The 20,877-nt window shown below is 33.3% G+C and overlaps 1 protein-coding gene and 1 non-coding gene across 2 annotated transcripts; both read right to left on the reverse strand.

Annotated features, from left to right (window-relative positions):
• Positions 1-333: 333 nt before the first annotated feature.
• Positions 334-2,052, reverse strand: LOC107954796 (UDP-N-acetylenolpyruvoylglucosamine reductase). Its single transcript, XM_041097741.1, has 4 exons — positions 1,757-2,052; positions 1,343-1,616; positions 839-1,038; positions 334-765 (listed from the first exon to the last, which is right to left on the reverse strand). Exons 1-4 carry the CDS (start codon positions 2,041-2,043, stop codon positions 459-461), a joined length of 1,068 nt encoding a protein of 355 aa, XP_040953675.1. The 5' UTR covers positions 2,044-2,052; the 3' UTR covers positions 334-458.
• A 13,247-nt stretch (positions 2,053-15,299) lies between these two features.
• LOC121219659 (small nucleolar RNA R71) lies at positions 15,300-15,406 on the reverse strand. The gene has a single exon (XR_005916549.1). It is a non-coding gene; the product is annotated as a small nucleolar RNA R71 (small nucleolar RNA).
• Positions 15,407-20,877: the final 5,471 nt, after the last annotated feature.

Consider the following 20,877-nt stretch of genomic DNA (forward strand, 5'->3'; position numbering starts at 1 on the left):
ATTAGGGTTAAATTAGATGTCCTGGTTCCGTTGAAAAGGAAGAAGCGTGTAGTCTTTTAGCATAATAGATCCACAGATGCACAGTTCCAATATGAGAAGATTACTTTGTTCTATTTTTTATGCGGTAGGTTGGGCCACGGGGAAGGATTTTGTCCTGTTAGATTAATGCTAGGAGCACAGGAGGTGGTTTTTGGTTGGGATAGCTCGTTGTGGGCTTCACCGCAGAGGGCGGTGCCGGTTGCTAGTTGCTGGCTGAGGGAAGATCCGGGGGATGGAGTTGGATAGAGGACAAGAGGGGAGGAATTTTGGGGATATTCAAACTGCTCAATCTTATAACAGTGAACAAGCGTTGTTTTATTAATGATAATTTGATAACAATATTGTTGAAAAATACCAATTTGTTTAGAGCTACTGAAGTCTCTGTTTCTCCAGGTTTATGAAAGCAAATACATGAATGGTTACCTTTCCCAGTTGGCATAATTCCAGTAGGGGTGAAAGTAGAGTACTTCCTCCTCAAGTTGAACTCCAAACTTGCTGTCAACCTTATCCTTCACCAAAGCAATGAGATTGAGCATGTCTTGAGAAGTGGAGGCACCATTATTAACTAAGAAATTGGCATGGATATTGGAAACCATTGCTCCTCCTATGCTACACCCTTTCAATCCAGCTTTATCAATCAACTCAGCTGCTGAAACACCCAAATTCACCGGATTCCGAAACACTGACCCAGCGCTGCGTTCATTTACTGGTTGAGTTGCTCTTCGCCTGCAAATAACAATTGTTTATCAGTAAGCAAACCTTTTTCATACACAGGTTTTGACTTTAAAAGACAGGCAACCTCTTCAAAAGCTCTTGTTGCCTTTTCTTAGCTGACCCTGAGCGCTCTAACCGGAACGTAGCAGCCACGATTGCTGCCAAGTTGTCCATGTCCTGAAACGATGATGATCGGTAGCCGAAAGTGAGATCAATTCTGTTCAGTGTCCGAAAATTTCCTTCAGTTGTAACAATGTCTACGCTTTCAATAACATTGGCAGTCTCCTTCAAAAACAAATGATCCTTTTTAGCTTCTTCAACCACGAAAAGTAACAAAAATCCATTAATGGTTAGGGTTTAATCTCAAGATAAGTTGAAGTCTGAACTCGAGTTCCATTCAAAATTCGCAACCCAAAATCCAAATCGAGTATGATGAACTATTTCAAACTTATATATCAAATAACTTTTCTCTACCTTCAACTTCAAACTCAATTATTTTTGCTCGAGCTTCGAACTCCAAATTAGAATACTCCAATTCTAGAGCTCGACAATGACCGAACCAAATTGGAGTTAAGAATTAGAGACATACCTGACCATTTGCTCCAGCATTCATGTAAGTTGCACCTCCTACAGTCCCAGGAATGCCTGCTGCAAACTCAAGACCTGTAAATCCTTCATTGCAACTCAGACTTCCCAAGTGATTAAATCGAAAACCACTACCAGCCCTATAAACTCCAGGTTCCATCCTCTCTAAGAAGTCAATCTGATTTAGAAGCACACAACCATCAAAACCCAGATCATCAAACAGACAATTTGAGCCTTTGCCAATCACAACGTATGGAATGGAAAACTCACGACAATATCTGCATTACGTATCAGTTGAAATCTAAAATGTTGGTCATTGAATCAAAGAGCTTTCAGCCTTGTCAAAAGAATCAAATTCAAATAAATTACCATTTCTACTTTATTAAGATAAGGTTGAAGATAGCAAGAAGAATGAAACCTGATGGCAGAAAGCAGATGGGTTTGGTGAAAGACTTGAACAAAGTAATTGCAAGGGCCACCAATGCCCCAAGTGCTAAGATCCTTCAAGAGTTTCTTGCCTCTGACGAATTTCAAGGCATTCCAATTCTGGGTTTGCTCTTTGTTACTGGAAAAAATGGGGGTTGAGTTTCTAGGAGATTGAACAACGGGGAAGGCCATGGACGCCATTTTAGTGAAGGTTGGAGGAGTTGGGAGCATGAGTGACGGATTTTGTCGGGAAGTTGAGAACGGGAAATTTATTTCCATCAGGTTCTTGATGGGCTTTCACTATCAAAGATTTAAACACTTCCGTTTAATGCGTTATTACGGTAAAAAGTTCTTTCACTCCACTCAATTTGGGAAATAGTAACTGAGGGTTAATTTTATATAATTTTGATTAATATAATAATTACATATTTTAACAATTTAATTTTAATCCTAAAAATTTAATAAATTTAACATTTAATATATAAAAATCAATAAAAAATACAATTTAATCTTCAGCACCCATAGCAATTCTGCCTCCTATCTTTGGATCCTTCCATCTTATTTTTGAATTCTAAAGCTCTAAATACTTTCACAAATAATGTTTCTTTTTTCTTCTTAATATCTGAAAATCGTAAAGATTCAAGGAAGCTTCTTTAGATTCACTTTAAGACGGTAATGTATTCCATCGACATCCAACCTCTTTTGTAATAAGTCGTTGATTATTTTTATTATTTTCCTCCATCGACTATATTTTTCTTCTCATATTTAGTTCCAATCAACATAATTAATCTGTTTCCATTCCCATATTAATTGCTTTTACTTTTCCTTTTTCTTCCCCTTCTTGAGGTTAAGAAATCCCATAAAAGTAATTTTTTTTAATCAATTGAGGTGTTTGTCTGGGTTTGGCTTAGTTGCCCATCTCAACAAAGCAAAAGTTTTGAGAAATTGGGTTTTGAATTCTACATTGGATGGGTTTTGAGAAATTGAGGTTCCTCCGTTAGATAGGTTCAACGCCATTTATATATGTAAAAAGAAGAGCATTCAATATGGGAATGGAAATTGGAAACATTTTAACTTTACCACCATCGGATCATGCCCAAACTCAAACCAGCAGCACTTTTCTTTTTCCAAAATTAGAGAGCAAAGGGAAGTGAAATAATATAATATGTCTTGATTACCAACAATTGCGGATCTAAACCATTGCTTCCAGCATTCACCTCCAATGGGTCATTCGTATCTAACAGGATTTCGAATAAATTGCCTGAAACACATAGTTGGAAATTTTGAGTATTTTTAAAATATATTTTTTTAAATTTGAGAAAATTTGAAATTTATATATATTTGAAGTTTATTTTTTTATATATATTTTATTCTCATATAGTTTTTCATTTTAGAATCAAAACCAAATTGATTGAAGGTGTAAATACTAAGGGTTAAATTTGTTTTTTTTTTTAAATTGGAACCAATTTGACAAAATATGAAAATATTAAATGCTAAAATTGTTATTATACCAATTAAAATTATTAAAAGCTGGCAAAAAAAATGATCGTCCTTAGTTGCACAATTTTGAAATTTTTAGAGATTAAACTACTTTGTTTTTTTAGAAGAATCAATTTAATCAATATCGAATTTGACAAGGACAGGGGAGATCTTTCCACCATGTTAATTACTATAATTTTAAATTTCTGATATTTAAATAAAGAAGGGGAAGAAATACTGGATGGCAATTAAAGTGGATTTAGAGAAAGCTTACGATAGAATTCGGTGGGATTTCATTAGTGATACTTTGTTGGATGTTGGATTTCCTTCGAATTTAAACGAGGTGATTATGGAGTGTAGTACTTCGGCTTTCATGCAGATATTATGGAATGGAAAACCTTCAGTCTAATTTGTTCCAAGGAGAGGCATTAGACAAGGATGTTGTAACAGCCCGTTTTCGATAAAATCGGAACAATGGTTTCGGGACCACAAATCCAATTTCGGAAAAAAATTTATTATTATATTATTTTATAGTCTATAGTATGATAGTAATGTCATATAAAAATTTCGTAAAGAAATTTTACCGATTACATGTTTAATTTGATAAAGTACCAAATTGCACAAAGTGCAAAAGTTGAGTTCTAATAGCTAAAGGGATTAAATAGCTATAGAACTTTAAATTGGAGGTCCTTATATGGTAAATAGACCATTAAAAAAACTTAGTAATTAAGAATGATGATTCATCCATGGAAAATAAAATAAAGAAAAGGATGAAATTAGAAAGTGAAATAATAAAAGATAATAAATGATGAAAAGATAAAAATATCATCATTTATATCATCTTTCCCAAATTAAAAGCATGGAAACCCTAGCACTGGAAACCTAAGCTCAAGCCAACTTATTTTGCTTGATTAGGTAATTATTCTTGCCCGTTTTTAATAATTTTTATATTTCTCATATCGTAAAAGCTTAATCTAGCTATCTTCAGGATTAATTTGCAAAGTTATCAAGGTACTAGGGTTTTTCCATGGATGAACATAGATGAATTATGAAGTTTTATGATAGAAAATGAAAGGTTGTTGATAAACAACTTTTGTAAAGCGAATTTTGATGAAATTATGATTTAGGAACTAAATTGAAAAGATATAAAATTCATGAAAAAATTCCGAATTTTATGAAATACATGGGCTGTAAATTTTAAATGTAAAAATCGGCTAGGCTTGGAATAAGGATTAAATTGCATGAATTTCATTTTTCGAACTTAGGGACGAAATCGTTATTAATTAAAATTTTAGGGGTAAAATGGTAATTTTTCTGAGATATGGATTGAATTGAAATGAACATGAATTAATGTTAAATTCATCATATAGATTCGGATAGACCAAATTCGAAGTTAGAACGAGGAAAAGAGAAAATGTTGGATTAGTAAATTTTGCGTACACGAATATTTGTCGAGGTAAGTTCGTGTAACTAAATTATGTATATTAATATGTTTTAATTGAATGTTGTGTATGTGAACTGTATAAATGCTAAATATATGAAATTGATTACATATCCGAAAAAGCCCGATAAATATTAAATCTCGTTTGAATAATGGAATTCGATGGATACAGAATTTCCCAATTGGTTGTAGTCCTGCATGTGTTGCGGACACACCACAGCTCCTACGAGCATCCTGTTATAAGCCCTCTCAAGCTTCCCGTTATATGGTTCCTACAAGCATCCTGATCGATAGTGATCTTGCATGTGTTGCGGACTACCGCAGCTCATTGTGATCGTCCTGTTATATGATCGGTTGTGATCCTGCATATATTGCGAACACAAACACAGCTCCTTATGAGCGTCCAGATATGGCTCGTTTGAACTTCCTGATATATGGTTATCCGGAGCTCCTGATTAAAAGCTCTTCGTGAGCTTCTTAATTAAAAGTTCTTTATGAACTTCCTGATTATTACTCTTATGAGATTCCTGTTATATAGCCTGGATAAGCTTCCTGATAGGCTCTTTATGAGCTTCCCAATTAATGGCTCTTTGCGAGCTTCCTGTTATATGGTTTAAGAGAAGATTTCTCGATTATGTGCTATAAAGAGCACTCTTGAACATGAATTGACAGATTTCTAATTTGTACACTTCGAGTGTACTACCTGTGTATCCATCGATATTTCAAATAAATTCAACGGGCAAAATCCTGACATGAGAAAATATGAACATGAAATGAATTAAAACACGTATCTACCTGAAATACATGAAAATGATGATACATGATATATGGAAATACGAGATGATAATATATGAACATGGAATTTGTTTGATAAATATGTTCATCCATGATTATAGATTTGTACACCTTGAGTGTATTACTCGTGTGACACTAACATTTCAAATGATTCAATGGGCAAAGTTCCGACATGAAATAATCTGAACTCGAGACGAATTATCATGAAAATGTACTTGAAATAAAATTAAATATCATTTTACTTGATCTGTATATTTCGGTAATGCTTCGTAACCCTATTTCAGAGACAGATACGGGTTAGGGGTGTTACCGATGTCCAATGTCTCCTTATATCTTAGTGCTTTGTAAGGAAAAATTGGGTCATTTAATTCATAAGAATGTTGAGAATAAACTGTGGAAACCAATTGTTCAGGGTAAGAATGGCCTCCTTTATCACATCTTTTATTCGTTGGTGACCTGTTCTTGTTTGCTGAAGTAGATATTGATTAGGCTAAGGTCTTAAAAAATGTTCTCAACACTTTTAGAGACGTTTTGGGACATGAAGTCAATAGACTTAAAACCACTGGCTCTTCTCTAGCAACATAGACTCCAACCATGCTAATGCCATCTGTAGTGTTTTTGGTTTTTGCCAGACTGATGATTTGAGGATTTATCTGGGACTACCTCTCATTCATTGATGAATAACAGTGAACTCTTTCAAATTCATTGTGGACAAAGTTAGACGAAAGTTGGACAGTTGAAATGCCAAAAACACTATCTGTGGTGAGATGAGTAACTTTAGCTCAGCCAGTTTTATTGTCGATTTCTAATTATTTTATGCAAACTGTGAAAATCTCGTTTAGTATTTGTACAGAAATTGAAAAAATTGCTCAGTGATTTATTTGGGGGAGTTATGGAACCTTTCAAAAACCAGTGTTGGTAAAATAGGGAGATTGTTGTCAACCTTTGCATAATGGGGGCTTAGGTATCTGGAGACTTAAGGAACAAAATGATTCTTTTTTGCTTAATTTGGGATTTAATCTCCTAACCAATGAGCAAGCTTTGTGGGTAAGGGTACTCCATTCTAAGTACAAGCTCTTGGAGGATTTTTCTAAAGACATTTCTCGAAGCAAATGTTCTCTTGTCTGGAGATTGCTTGCGAAGGTTTGACCCAATTTGCGTTAAAATTTTATTTGGTCAGTTGGTGATAGGAATTGTATAAAATTTTGGACTGTCAATTGGATTTCTGAAATAGGGCCGCTTATAAACCATGATTTGGTTCCCTCTCTGGTTGATGTTTCTATTATGCTTCATGAGGCGGTGGATATAGAAGGTATTTGGCACTGGAAATACTTGAGGTGTTTTTTAAATGAGGATATTCTATCTTAAATCAGAGGAATTTTGACTCTGAATTCTTTAACAGGCTATGATGATGTTATTTCGAGCTGGGCAGCTAATGGAAAATTTAGCATCAATGAGGCTTACAGTAAGCTAACAATTAACTCATTGAAAATGCAAGAAGAAAAATGGAATCTTGTTTGGTATTTGAATGTCTTACAACGTGTTCAACATTTTAGTTGGATTGTGTATAAGGGACGTCTCTTTACTAATTTGGAAAGGTGTAGACAAGGATTGTCAAAATACCATCATGTAAGATTTATGGGAATACAGAAGAATCTAGTCTTCATGTTTTATAAGATTTTCCTAAGGAAAAAGAAGTGTGGAATCAATTAATCCCTCACAGAATTCAGATAAGTTTTTCACTTACTCCTTAGAGGATTGGCTGACTTTAAACATGGAAAATAAACTTGAGGTTACTCTCTAGGATGCGGATTGGCCATCTTTGTTTGGGATTGTTTGTTGGAAAATTTGGAAACAGAGAAATGTGTGCGTGTTTCAAGATGACCATTGCAACATAAGCAGTTTGATTCATTCTTCGTGGTTATGGGCAAGGTCCATTAAGTAGAGATAGATAAGTTCGAGAAGGAGTAATGGGAATCAAATAAGAAGCCAAAGATGGGCCCCTCCACCTATTGGTTTCTTTAAAATAAATACAGATGGCGCTTGCAACTTGAGTTTGGGTTCAGCAACGGTGACACGTGATAAGCATGGTAATTGGATGTGGGGAATAGGAAGAAGTATTGGTACATGTAGTGTACTACAAGCTGAGCTTTGGGCAATATATGATGGCCTCTGTTTTGCCTGGGAAGCCTAATGGGCAAATGTTATTATTGAGAAAAATAGTGTGCAAGCTATTAAAGATGTTGTGCGAATCCAGGAACTTTGCCAACGCGAATGGAGAGTGCTCTTTAAATAAGTACCAAGAGAGGTGAATTTGACTGCTGATATTTTAGCTGGTTTGATGAAAGATGCTCCTATTGGCTTAAGAATATTTCATGCTTCCCCTTCACAGGTTGATGATCAATTATAGACAGATAGACGAGTTATGCTACCCAGCATAGATATTACTATTAGCTTGTAATTGAAGCTTTTTATTTCTTGTTACAAAAAAAAATCTGATATTTAGGGTTAGTTTCACTGTAGGAAGTATAAGCCATATTTGAATTTTAGAATGTTAGTATTTTAAATTGTATTATTTCATTTGAATAAATATTTTATAAAATAAGAAAAGTATATTAAAAACAAAGGATCCTATTAAAAATTTAGCCTATATTTTCTTTAAAGGTTTTTTTTTCTCTTTGTGAGTTGTTTCGAGTAAGATCTCGAGTATTTTTTTTTGTTTCTTTTGTCTTGTTTTTGGTTTCTTAGGATTTTCCTTTAGGACTTTTTGAGTTTGTTTTTAAGAATTTGGTCGTTCTTCTTTTTCGATTGTTTGTTTTATTGTTTTGTAGGTTTTTCTTTCATTTCCTTTTGTGGAAGTTGGCAGTGTTATTGGCCTTTAACAAGGGTTACAGAAGGCTTGCACTTCATTAATTTTCTAACTCATTATGGGTCAAGAGGGTAGAGGTTATGGAGAGTGATTTCTCTATTAATTTAAAAGAAGATAGGGCGGAGGTTGACCGTATGGTGAGTTGTACTTTGATTGGTAAGGTTATTTATGATAAGAAATTGTATCGGAGGAGTGTCAGTAATGTGCTGCAAAATATTTGGTCTTCAAATGAAGTGGAATCAGTTGTAGAAATTGGGATTAGTTTGTATACGATAAATTTTTAAAGTTCAGCTTGGATGGAGAAGGCTTTACGTGAGAGTCCTTGGTTGGTGATGGGGTGTTTCTTTGTCCTAATGAAGTGGGAACCAGATATGGGTGTTCAAGATATTGATTTCTCTAAGGTGGCTTTCTAGATCTAGGTACACAATTTGCCTCTTATGATGTTAACTATGCAAAAATCCTAAGAAGGTTGATAACATAATTGGGGATTTGGTTTGTGTAACACCCCTCACCTGTCTCCGTTACTAGATTAGGGTTACGAGATGCTACTATACAATACATAACATAATTATGCTATATCAATGCAATACATTCCCAAACAATTGTTAACTATCAAATTTGTAATCATGTCATTCATATCCTAACGGTATTAAATCGAGCTCAACAAATCTATAAAACAATTTAAAACAAAGTAGGGACTCATTTGAAACATTTGAGAAAAGTGAGGTAAAAATGAAAATCACACAGCTGTGTGAATCTATAGGACATGGTCGTATTGACTAACCGTGTGGGAGGAGGTACACGATCATGTCTCCAAACCATGTAACTAACTGATGTCGTGTGTGCCAATTGAAACTTAAATCACATAGACCACACGGTCATGGCATACACCCGTGCATGGCACATGACCGTGTGCACCTAAATGACACTTTCTCCACAAGTTACCTAATTCAATTTCCTTAGGCCACAAGCAATATTAAACCATCATTCAAACCTACTCAAAGTCATCAAAATATACCTAAAACAACATCTATCTCATACATCCTAAGTGTTTAACTAATATGCTACATTTGACACCTTAATTCAAACATATTCAAATTCATATTTAACAACCATCAATTCATAAAACATATGCCTAATATTTGAACCATTTCATCAATCATATACCAAAACAAACCATACAAAACATGGCCAAAATATCCTTAAATATGTACATACTTAATCACTAAAAGTACCAACTTAGCAAAATACCTCATCATTATTCACATAGCCAAACCCTACCACAACTTGAATATATATATGAAATCAAAACACCTACTACATGGAACTTATAACCTACCCAAAAATGGTCAAAATTCTACCGAGTCATTAAACTGATTGTGTGAGCTCGGACTTGACTTCCAATCGACAATGACTTTCGATTATCTAAAAAGAATCTAACAGGACGGATGTAAGCAATTATTGCTTAGTAAGCTCATATTAAAATTAACTCAACTGACCAATTTTTCAAGAAAACAACTAAAGCATGGATTATACCAATTCGCAGGATAAAGTCTATGCTCATGGTTAGCCTATACAAATCACAAATATTACAAATTAGTACTTGTCACACCCCAAGTTTAGCGGATCTAAGAATGAGGCATGTAGTTGTGAAGTTATTTGTTTGGCGTAGTGTAATCCACCATGTTAAGTTTTCTGACGAATTGAAATGTGGCATATAGTACCTGCCATTGAGTAAATAAAGGTATTAGGTTATTTTGTTATCTAAGAGAAGGACATATCAAGCGAAGTTCGGTCAGGTAAAAGTTACTGCCAAATGTTTAGTATGCCTAATTTGTTTGAATATTGTGCTAGTTGGATTGTAAAGTGATCTGGTTAGGCTGGTCTAATATCCATTATGCAGGATTTTCATTTAATTTTCTCTCAGAATCTATAGGCCATTAAGAAGGACAAATTTTGAATTAAGTGATACTTGTTAAGTTCCACGAAGTAGGACTGGAGAGTATATATATGTGAGAAGGGTTTGTCAGGACGTTTTCTTCTTCCTTCAGTATTACTCTTTGGTTCTATTTTTAAATTTAAATGTTACTTGATCTGCCACAAATCAACGTGGCAAATTAGGATTGACGCACTTGATGATATTTTTCTCGAGCAAAATAGAGTTTTTAGTAATTTTTTTATTTTCATATTTTTGGGTAATAAGTGAAAATGTCTTCATTTTGTCTATTTTTTCCCAAATTGGTAGATAGTGCCATTGGGAGGTCTAACGTGTGTTTGAATGCAGTAGGGACGTGTCAAAGGTCGAAAATGAGCGAGAACGACATCTAGGGCAAGGGTATGCGTTATCCAACCTCTAAAATCGCGAATCCTATTTCGATTTTTCAATATGATAGATCTGAAGAGGGTGATGGATGGAATGCCCTGGTTTTTAATAGGCATCTTATTATTTTCCTTTAACTGGAGAAAGAGGGAAGATCCTTTGCAAGTCCCTCTTATTCATTCCTTATTTTGGGTGTAATGCCTTTGTGGTGAAATCAGGGTAAGTTTAGAGACTCATTTGCTAGATAAATCTGTGGAACAGATTTGGATAAGTTTGAAAACATCTCTATTTGGATAGCCTTGTGATAAAATTGAGTATGACTTAAAGGCAATTTCTGAAAGAGTCTCAATAGTGTTTCTAAAGGGTGAATCAACCATAGTAGTCTGTCAGTACAAGTAATTTGGTATATTCGTAATTATGAGTAGTCTAAGAGTTTGTCAGATTTGAATTTGTTTTCTTTATGTAAGGAAGCAATTTGAATTATCTGGTATCTGTCAAATCTGAGTGTTTCACATTATAGATAAAAAGGTTATCTGAAGTATAAATTGTCCATCAAATCAGAGTGTTCTCATTATATGTAATATGGTTGTCTGGGATTCCACTGGATGACTTAGAAGACTTCACCCATCAGAATAAGTTATGATCTGGGTTGATATAAGACATGATCTGACTAGTAATCTGATAGCTGTCAATTCATTATGAGAATCCACCAAATGTAAGATTTGTATGAAGCTTGTCTTAAAAGATCAGTTAGTATTAGTATCAACCAAGAATAGTATCTATGAGTACCCCATCATGGGGGAGGTATTCAACAGCTGACTGAGTGAGAATCCGTCAAAGTTAGGTTTTGTATGGATACCTTTCTAAGAAGTGTATTCGTTTTTTGAAAAGGAATGAGATCTATATTGAGTGTTCAAGACTAGAATCTGCTCAATTAGTGAATTTTATGTAGGGTGTTTGAGTATGGAAGTTGGCGTATATGCATACACCCAATATTAAGGAAGTACTCGCCAAAGTTAGAAAGGAAATCCAGAATCTTTCAAGATGAGGAATTAAACAACAAATGTTGCAAGGTGATTTGAGTTAAAACTCACTAATTTCATTTGAACTTACAAATGTTTGTTTATGTTTCAAGTTTCGCCTTAAGAGTAGGTACGCCAAAAGGGACCAAGCCAGGATTGTGCCAATGTAGCAGTTCAAGTGGCAAAATTATGCATACAAAGCGCACTATAAGAGTATGGTGTATAGTACTCTACGCTATAAAGAGTTAGTTTCAAGCTGTAACGTCATATGTTTTTCAAACTTTGATGTCATCATCAAATATCTATTTTAAGAATAGTACAAAAGAAATAAGAAATATATATATTAGAAAAATTTTATGCCTGTTGTAAAATCTCTGCTAAATGCTCTTGTATTGAATTCGGTGATTCGGGTCAAGTAGAGGGTGTTATAATCTTTTCAATTTTTAACCGCTTTTTTGCACGACCCATACGGCCCTATATATTTCTCAACCTATTTTTAACATAATTTTTCATGTTAAACTAATCCTAAACATCCCCTAAGCCCTTCTAACAGTAGTTAATCACCTCCCTTCCATCGTTGTTTTAAGCTTTCGCCATTTTTTTCGCGAGTTCCTTTGTTCCTGCCACGCCATTATTGTCGCCTCTCTACTGCTCACCTCTATTGTCAGCCGCCTCGTCAACCAACAATCTCAGTAAAATGTTTTTAACTTTTGTGCTTTATTTTTTTATTTCATCGTATTAGTTTATTTTCGGAGTATATTTTTATATTACATTCAAACGGCCCTGAGAAAAGTTTTCCCCACCTCGCAATTGGGTGAATCAGGAGAATTTAATTCTACCCGATTTTGAAGCCAAGAAGTTGAAAAATACTTCTTGGAACTCCAAGGGAAGATTTTCATTCAAGAACGCGGGTTTGACCAGTCGTTCGACTTGAACGATGAAATTTGGGACTTGATTCGTGTGAACCATTCGACTGACTTTTGTCTCACATAAAAAGAGTCAGCAATTGACTCTGTTGTGTACGAGTTTTATGCCTTGTTAAAAGAGCGAGAAAAGAATAAAGCATAGCACAATGTGCACCCTCATGCGATCATCTGAGGCAAAAAGCTCATGTGTACTCCCCAAAAAATTTACAACTTTTCTAATGCCCCATACTATGTCTCTGATGCTTTAGATGCATTAGATATTCATTTCAGAGACATAGATATGGATGAGATTGTTACTTACTTAACCGAGGGGAGAGACGTTTGGAAATACCAATCGAACACCAACATCCCATTATTGTTCAATAAGAAATCATGTTCTTGGTTTCCAAAATATGGATGCAGTTTATCTATACACTAATCTCACCAGCTTTAAATGTGTCTAACCTTAATGCATTTTGAGTTATTTTTTTTATTGTATCTTGCAACGTCGAGAAGTGTGCATGAGTGATAACTCTTGAAAAGAGTTATATTTAAGGCCTCTAAATAGAATTAATTAGTTGTAATTAAGTGAATACATTTTCATTTTTAGGATATTTTTAGAACATTGCATAATAAACCTTGGATTGTGATATAATGGTCATTATTTGTTACTTTTATAACTTGGGGAGGAAATGTGTGGTTTTGTGTGAATACAGGTGTAAGAAGAGCAAGAAAATGAAGATGGAAAATAAAGGAAGTGAAATATTATCGTAGCAAATAGTGAAATTGATTGCCAACAGATTTGCCATGGTAATTTCGAGAAGATGACTCAGCACTTTATCCACATCATTCTCAGCCAGTTGTGCGTGTACCAAAAAATCCAACCTGAAAAGAAAAATGAAAAAAGTGTGCTGAGGTGAGACGAATCTACCCAATAAAAAAAGAAGAGAGAAGAAGAAAAAATGAGGAGAATTTGTATAAGAAAGAGACTAGTTACAACAATCCTCTCTCTGCACAGAGAAAAACTCCATTGGATAATTCCAGAGAAATAAAGGGTAGCAGCTACAGAGAGCAGAATATAGACGTGTAGAAGGGAAAGAGACATCTATCCTGGATTCACATACGATTGGAAGATAAAAGAGAATCTAGAGTGTGGCGAGAAATCCTGCAGTTATGCCTTTAGTTTTCCTGATTTCTGTTATTCAAAATTCTTTAAATGTTGATGAATGATTTAATTTTGGTGTTTACTTTTCCACCCATGAACTAAATCTTTTCTGGGTTGGAGTTATTTGGGTAGATGTTTATCATCTTTAATTTTCATGATTTGAGATTGCTTGTATCTTTTTTCATTCGTTTATGCATATTTTAAATACATGCATGCAAGCTCTAGACATAGTTGATTGTATGTTGTGTTCATAGATGTATTTTTAATTCTGAAAAGGTTAAATATACTGGATTTATAATTTTTTTATGCAAGCGAATATTCGACTAAATATTCGTAGCACTCTAGACATAGATGTTGCGAGTTGTGCAGAGAAGAACGTTCATTGCAGTTATTAATCCAGAGTTCTATAGACATACAATAACTTAGATTTTAAGCTTTAAACCTAGCTATTGAAAGAGGCAGGTTACAGTAGTAACTCTCTAAGCAATCAATTAGACAATATTTTGCCATGACATTATTTTGATATGAGGATTTCACCTGAATAATTCCAGCCATATTCATTTAACAACAGAATTACTCTTGCTTTTCTCTATAATTTGCCACAACATTTTATTTGCCATATCAATTCTTTGCTTTTAACATTAAATTACATTAATTCATTTTACCAATATCTTATTCAATTTAAGAGTATTTCCTTCTATTTAGTATAGTTAATAGGATTATAATAACTTAATCAATCTTATACCAATTTTAGATCCCTTTGGATACGATACTTACTTATCACTTTATTACTTGAATGATGTGTACACTTGTACAATTGCATTAGGTATTTACACGCAACAAGTTTTTGGTGCCATTGCCGGGGATCGACAACATTGGTGAAAAATTGATTTGTTATTATTCTTGTAATTTTTGTTAGAATAGTTAATTAGTATTTTATTTGATTTTCAGGTTTTGTACTAGTGCATGAGAAGAAGTATTCAAGAGGATACAAAATACTTTTTTGATCCTAAGATTGAAAGGAAAGTAAGGCGAAGGAGGTAAGCATTAAGGGAAATGAAGAGGATTATAAATGATCCATTCAGAGAATATCATGTACTCTAGAATGAAAGGAATGCTGATATTCCTCGAATCTTAGATGACAGAGATAGACCCATCAGAAAACATGTAGTGCCTCCCATCAGAAAACATGTAGTGCCTAATTTGGGTGATCTAAGTCCAGGAATTGTTAGGCCACATATTCAAGCTCAACACTTTGAATTAAAACCAGTAATGTTTCAGATGCTGCAGATGGTAGGACAGTTTAGTAGTTTAACAACTAAAGATCCCAGATTGCACTTGAGACTTTTTCTTAAAGTCTGTAACTCATTCAGGCAGTAGGCTATTCCTGAAGATGCCCTCAGATTAAAATTATACCCTTATTCATTGCGAGATCATGCTAGATCATGGTTGAATGCATTACCATCAAGTACGGTGGCGTCTTGGAATGAACTGTGTCATATATTTTTGCTTAGGTACAATCCTCCCAACATGAATGTCAAGCTGAGGAATGACATTACATCGTTCAGGAAATCTGAAGATGAGACATAATACGAAGCATGGAAGCATTTTAAGGATTTAATTAGAAAATGCCCAATGCATGGTTCTCAACATTGGACAAAAATGGAAATTTTCTACAATGGATTAAATGCTCATACATGAATTATAGTGGATGCATTTGCTAATGGGACGTTGCTTGACAAATCCTACAATGAAGCATATGAAATTTTGGAAAGAATAGCCAACAATGATTATCAGTACTCCACTACAATGAAGAGTTGGTACTGGTAGAATAGCAAACATTTGAGGAACGCCAACACTTAAACTAGGTAGTTTCTTCTCTTATCTATTAGGCGCACATTAGGGACAATGTTCCAAATAAAGTGTAAGGTAACATAGAAATTTTCATAATTTTTCAAAAAAAATCTAATTTCTTATGTTTTTATTAGTTGTTTTCGTTAATTTTTGTTTTGTGTGTTTGTTTGTGCGTGAGCTTATAGCATACAAGTGATTGGATAGAAACATGTAAATAGGATTCTGTGTTTGAATTGTAAATATAAGTCGATGGCAATCGACTTTAGGTTGTTTAATATTACACTAATTAGTTCATTCTGTTACACTGTGCATAGGTGATAGTGTGTTAGGTATACCAAATGACAAATAGGTACATAAAAAGCATATGTGTTTGTTTGAATAATAAGTGTTAGAGTGTTAATATTTAGTTAATTGTAATCCATGAATTGATAAAATTAGGGATGACCTAAGGCATTGTTTGGCAGAAAAATTTTGATCTAAAATGCCAACCTTGATTTAAAATCCCTAATACCCTATTTTTTAGCCTAAAACTCTATTTCTTGATGAACTGCAATGGAAGCCCTAAGCCTTAAATATAATCTCTTGATCCGATTTTCATCTTCCTTGCATGAACTTAGACTTCAGGCCATTGATATTAAGGGTTAGGTAGAGACGACAAGGTAGTTTTCAAAATAAAAGGAAAATAAAAGTGAACCCAAGGGATAGTATAGTATGGTGAGTATAAAAGTCTTGCAAACTTGTACGTAAATAGAAAAATAGAAAAAAATTATCAAAAGAAAAAGTTTGAAAAGGCTAAAATAGCCAAGCGACAAGTTCTCGAGAAAATAGAAAAGCAAAGTGAGTGAAAAAGAAAGAAAAGAAAATTTCCTCATTGCTTTGCACAAATAGCTCGCTAAGACGATTGCATTCACTAATATTGTACTATACCTTAGGAATCAGAGAGAAAAGGTAGGTGAGAGAAGGGGATATAAAGTGGTGAACTAAAGGGGTTAATCGGGAAAGTATTGGGGTCAATATAATTTTCCAAACTATTTTCATGCTTAAATCGTTTTGTTGTGTCTGTCCTTTAATTCCAAATCAACCTAAGTTGTAGAACGTTACAAGCCAAAAAGACCTGGGTGACCTAGGTGATACTATTCGTGGATGAAGATTAGCCAAATTTTGACATTTCTAGTTACTTGTATTCTTCGAGCATGAATGTAAATTTTTTGTACCTATTTCGATGGATCAATGTGCTTACATTCTTCAATTTGTTTCCTTTGTAATTTTATGAACAAATGTTTGTGATATTGAAGGTAAGGAGTAAATTTAATATCGTGTTAGAGTTACGTATTTATTCACAATGTTCTGTGTACATAGCTCTAAACTAGTCTTTGTATATGACATGCTCAAGCACTATTTGGTTGTTTTATTTTTCTTGTTTGTGTGTGTTTTTATTTTGTTTCTTGAGGACAAAAAATAACTTAAGTGTAGGGGAGTTTGATCTGCCACAATTCGTTGTGGCAAATTAATGTCTTTCTGGCACTTAACGAGTTTGTTTCTAGTATTTTTATATGTTTTTGGTTTTTATTGATTTATGTTTAATAGATGAAAAATAAGCATTTTTACGCAATTTTGAGTTATGTTATGATCTAATGGGCCACTACAGGCCTAGGGATGATTTAATGGCTCTATTTAGTGTTTAGGACACTGTTTTCGGGCTTAGAAGACGAAAGATGAGTGCAACGCCACGACACTAGTCCTGTGGTGTCGTGACACTGGGTAAAGATTAGGAAAATTAAGCATGGGTATTTTTGTCCACACAATGAACTATAATCAGATTTTTTGGTTGTTTGGCAACCCTAATTAGGTTAGATCATAAACTTTCTAAATAGGCATGTTTAGCCTCATTTTAAGAGGCCAGGCCAAGTGAGCCACTTAGTTAGTTTTAGGGTTTTAGTTTAGTTTTTATTTTATTTCAATTTAGTCCTTTAGACAACTTATGTTCTTGTTTAACTTTGATTTGATTCCGATCCAAGCTTTTGGTTTAGAAATTTTTCGTTATTTCTTTGTGGATTCCAATTGCAATTGGAGTAATCTTTGTGACTGTTAAAGGAAATTCCGCTTCCTAAAACGAATTGATATCAAAACGGATTTATTTTCCTATTCCCTTGTTTTATTTAATTTACTGCTTTGTATGTTTAATATGAGTTTGGGGATTATTGTTGTAACAGCCCGATTTTGATCCTAATCGGAACGGTGGTTTCGGGACCACGAATCTGAGTTAGAAAAATATTTTAAAATTATTTTCTGTGTTTATTATGTATGAATTTACCTGTGTGAAAATTTTGTGCTTTAATTTTGTCGTTTGAGTGTCCGATTAAATAAAAGGATTAAATCGCGTAAAATAAAAATTTAGTGGTTATTTCTAAAAGGGCCGAATAGTGGTTGTTCTTTAAATATGGGGGTTTTATGTTGCACTTTGACCATTGAAAAGATAATGGACAGCATTGTGTTTATAATATATAGTTTTTATATTATTTATAAAGGTTATAATAATAATTTATATATTACAATGTTATTATAATAAAAACAAAACATAAGAAAGTGGTCATTTTCATTATATTTGTGCCGAATGAAAAGAGAAAGAAAATAAGAAAACCAAGCTAGGTATTCGGCCCTTGTTCAAGAAAATTAAGGTATGTTTCGGTTTCGGTTTTTGATGATTTTTATGTTTTTGAGATCGTTGCTTCGAATACTACCCGACCCATGCTTCAATTTTTGATTTTGATGAATATTTTGAGTTATGCCATTGATGAATAATTGTGTTTTGTGATATTTGATGATGAATTATTGAAGATATGTTTTGGGTTAGTATGTTTTGTATTGGAAATTTTGATGAATTTGAGTAATTAGAGCTAAATTGCAAAAATAATAAATTGAGGGACTAAAATGTAAAATAAATGAATTTTGTGAGCTTGCATGGGAATAATGAATATTCGGCCAAAGCTTGGTATGTGTAAATTTTGTATGTTTTGTGTTTTATGCAAATTGGACTAAATTGTAAAAAGTATAAAATATCAGGGGTAAAATAGTAATTTTCTCCTTTATGTGTTTTTGGGTTAGATTGAATGAAATTGTGTTTAAATGGGCTTAATTTGAAATTGTATAGATCAAGAACAAAAGAAATCAGACTTGGATCGAGGGGAAAAATAGTAGTTGAATAGTCGTTTTATATACCCGTCGATATCCGAGGTAAGTCTATAAGCATATATATATTGTTTATTTTAATTAAATATGAATTTTATACGCTGAAAGGAAATATGTGAAATTATACATGTGTTAATCAAATGAAAATAAGCTTGGAAGCTATGTTTATGAATTCGTTTCGACAGAGTTACGACATCCGAAAGGCTCGTACGAACCTTAGGAATAGCTAGGATACATATGTCATGACATAGGATTTTTTATATGTGTTCTCGTGTAAGACCACGTCTGGGACGATGGCATCGATATATGTGATTACGTGTAAGACCATGTCTAGGACATTGGCATCGTATTTGATTCGTGTAAGACCTTGTCTGGGACAGTGGCATCGATATGAGATAGCATGTAAGACCACGTCTGGGATGTTGGCATTGTTCGATATATGTGATTATTCGAGTATCCTATTAAATTCCGAATGGTTCAGCGGGCAATGATAAGTTGTGATTAAAGGTGTAAAACGAGCTAAAACGATCAGGTATGAGTTACTTGACTACCTATTTAAAAATACGGTAAGTTGGCCAATTGGTATGTGATATAAATTATATAAGTTACTAATGTGAACATATGTATATTGGTGAAGTATATTCGGCCATGTGTTATGTATATGCATATGATGTTATATTTTGGTTCAAAATTATATGTATATGTGTGTAAATATATATTCAGATATATAATAATATTATGTCTCTGAATTGAATGACACTTCGAATATATATACATGTACATTCGGTTAAGATAAGATTTATTTAAGAAAACACATGTTTTATATGAAATGTTAAGCTTGAGGTTAAATGTGATTATGCTAGTATAATTTAATTTGGTTAAAAATGAGTTGATAATGTAGTTTATATTCGGTCAAAATAGATATGTAATAATAAGGTTAAAAATGAGAGTTGCACATGTGAATGACATTATATATATATTCGGTCAAATGTTAAACTTATGTGTATTCGGTTAAATATGGATTTGATGTATAATATGTGTTTGATAAATGTATTTTTCGATTATGGAAATGGATATGAATATTGAAAACATTATTTGATTTTGTTGTAACTAATTAAATGTTGTTAAGTTATTTAATTGCTCATGACTTGCTAAGCTGTAATAGCTTACTCTGTGTGTTTTTTTTCCTATACTTTTTTAGAGTTCCAAAGACTTACTCGGGTTGGAAGTCATTGGAGTCGTCATCACACTATTCGGTTATCGTTTCGGTTAATTAAGGCTTTGAGTTTTTGGTTATGTGACATGTATAGGCTAGTTTTAATTTAGTTGTTGTATATATATTTTTAGCCATGCGAAAATGGCTTGATCTAATGCAAATGATCCGAGGTTTAAGTAATTTTGGTCATAGTAAAGGGGTGGGGTATGCTTAGTATTTGAATTTGGTAAGACGTAATGATATATATATGGTTTATAATTATTTTATTTTGGTAAGCATGATATGGATGATGGATGTGTTATGGTTGTGGTTATGGTTTATTAATGATGCTAATGATAGTGATTTTCGGTATTGTATTAGCTTAATTTGTAAGTATGAATTATGGTCTAATTTGTGTGATGAAATGGTATTGAGATTTGGCTTGATTAAATAGGTAAAATACGATATATATTGAAGATGAAATAATGGTTATTTCGATTTATGTGATGTAAATATAGGTGATGGTCATAATCTAGTTTGTGATTCGGCATTGGTGATCAAATCATGTAGTTAAGTATTTAGTTATATGTTAATTTTGAATTTGGTTGTATTCATTATGTATGGACTATGTTATGCTATGAATATTTGGTAAATTGAAATGATTAATTTGAGTAAATTTGTAATGGCATGAGTACATTGGTGAAATGGATTGAAAATGGAAATTTATATATTATTATTTATATTTAATTGATGAAATGTAAACAAATATATATGTCTTTGATAAGTTAATTTGAATGACCGAATATATATATATAATAAATTGATTTGGGTGTGTATATGAAATTTTGACATGATTTATACTATATGGAATTGGCACGT

Source organism: Gossypium hirsutum, chromosome D07 (assembly GCF_007990345.1).
Source record: "Gossypium hirsutum isolate 1008001.06 chromosome D07, Gossypium_hirsutum_v2.1, whole genome shotgun sequence".
Lineage (NCBI taxonomy): Eukaryota > Viridiplantae > Streptophyta > Magnoliopsida > Malvales > Malvaceae > Gossypium > Gossypium hirsutum.

Coding starts and splice junctions, on each gene's coding strand:
- LOC107954796 (XM_041097741.1), bottom strand. CDS start 2,043: ATGGAAATAAATTTCCCGTTCTCAACTTCCCGACAAAATCCGTCACTC. Junction 1,617..1,756: donor CATCTGCTTTCTGCCATCAG/GTTTCATTCTTC, acceptor TACGTAATGCAG/ATATTGTCGTGAGTTTTCCA. Junction 766..838: donor CAACAAGAGCTTTTGAAGAG/GTTGCCTGTCTT, acceptor TGTTATTTGCAG/GCGAAGAGCAACTCAACCAG.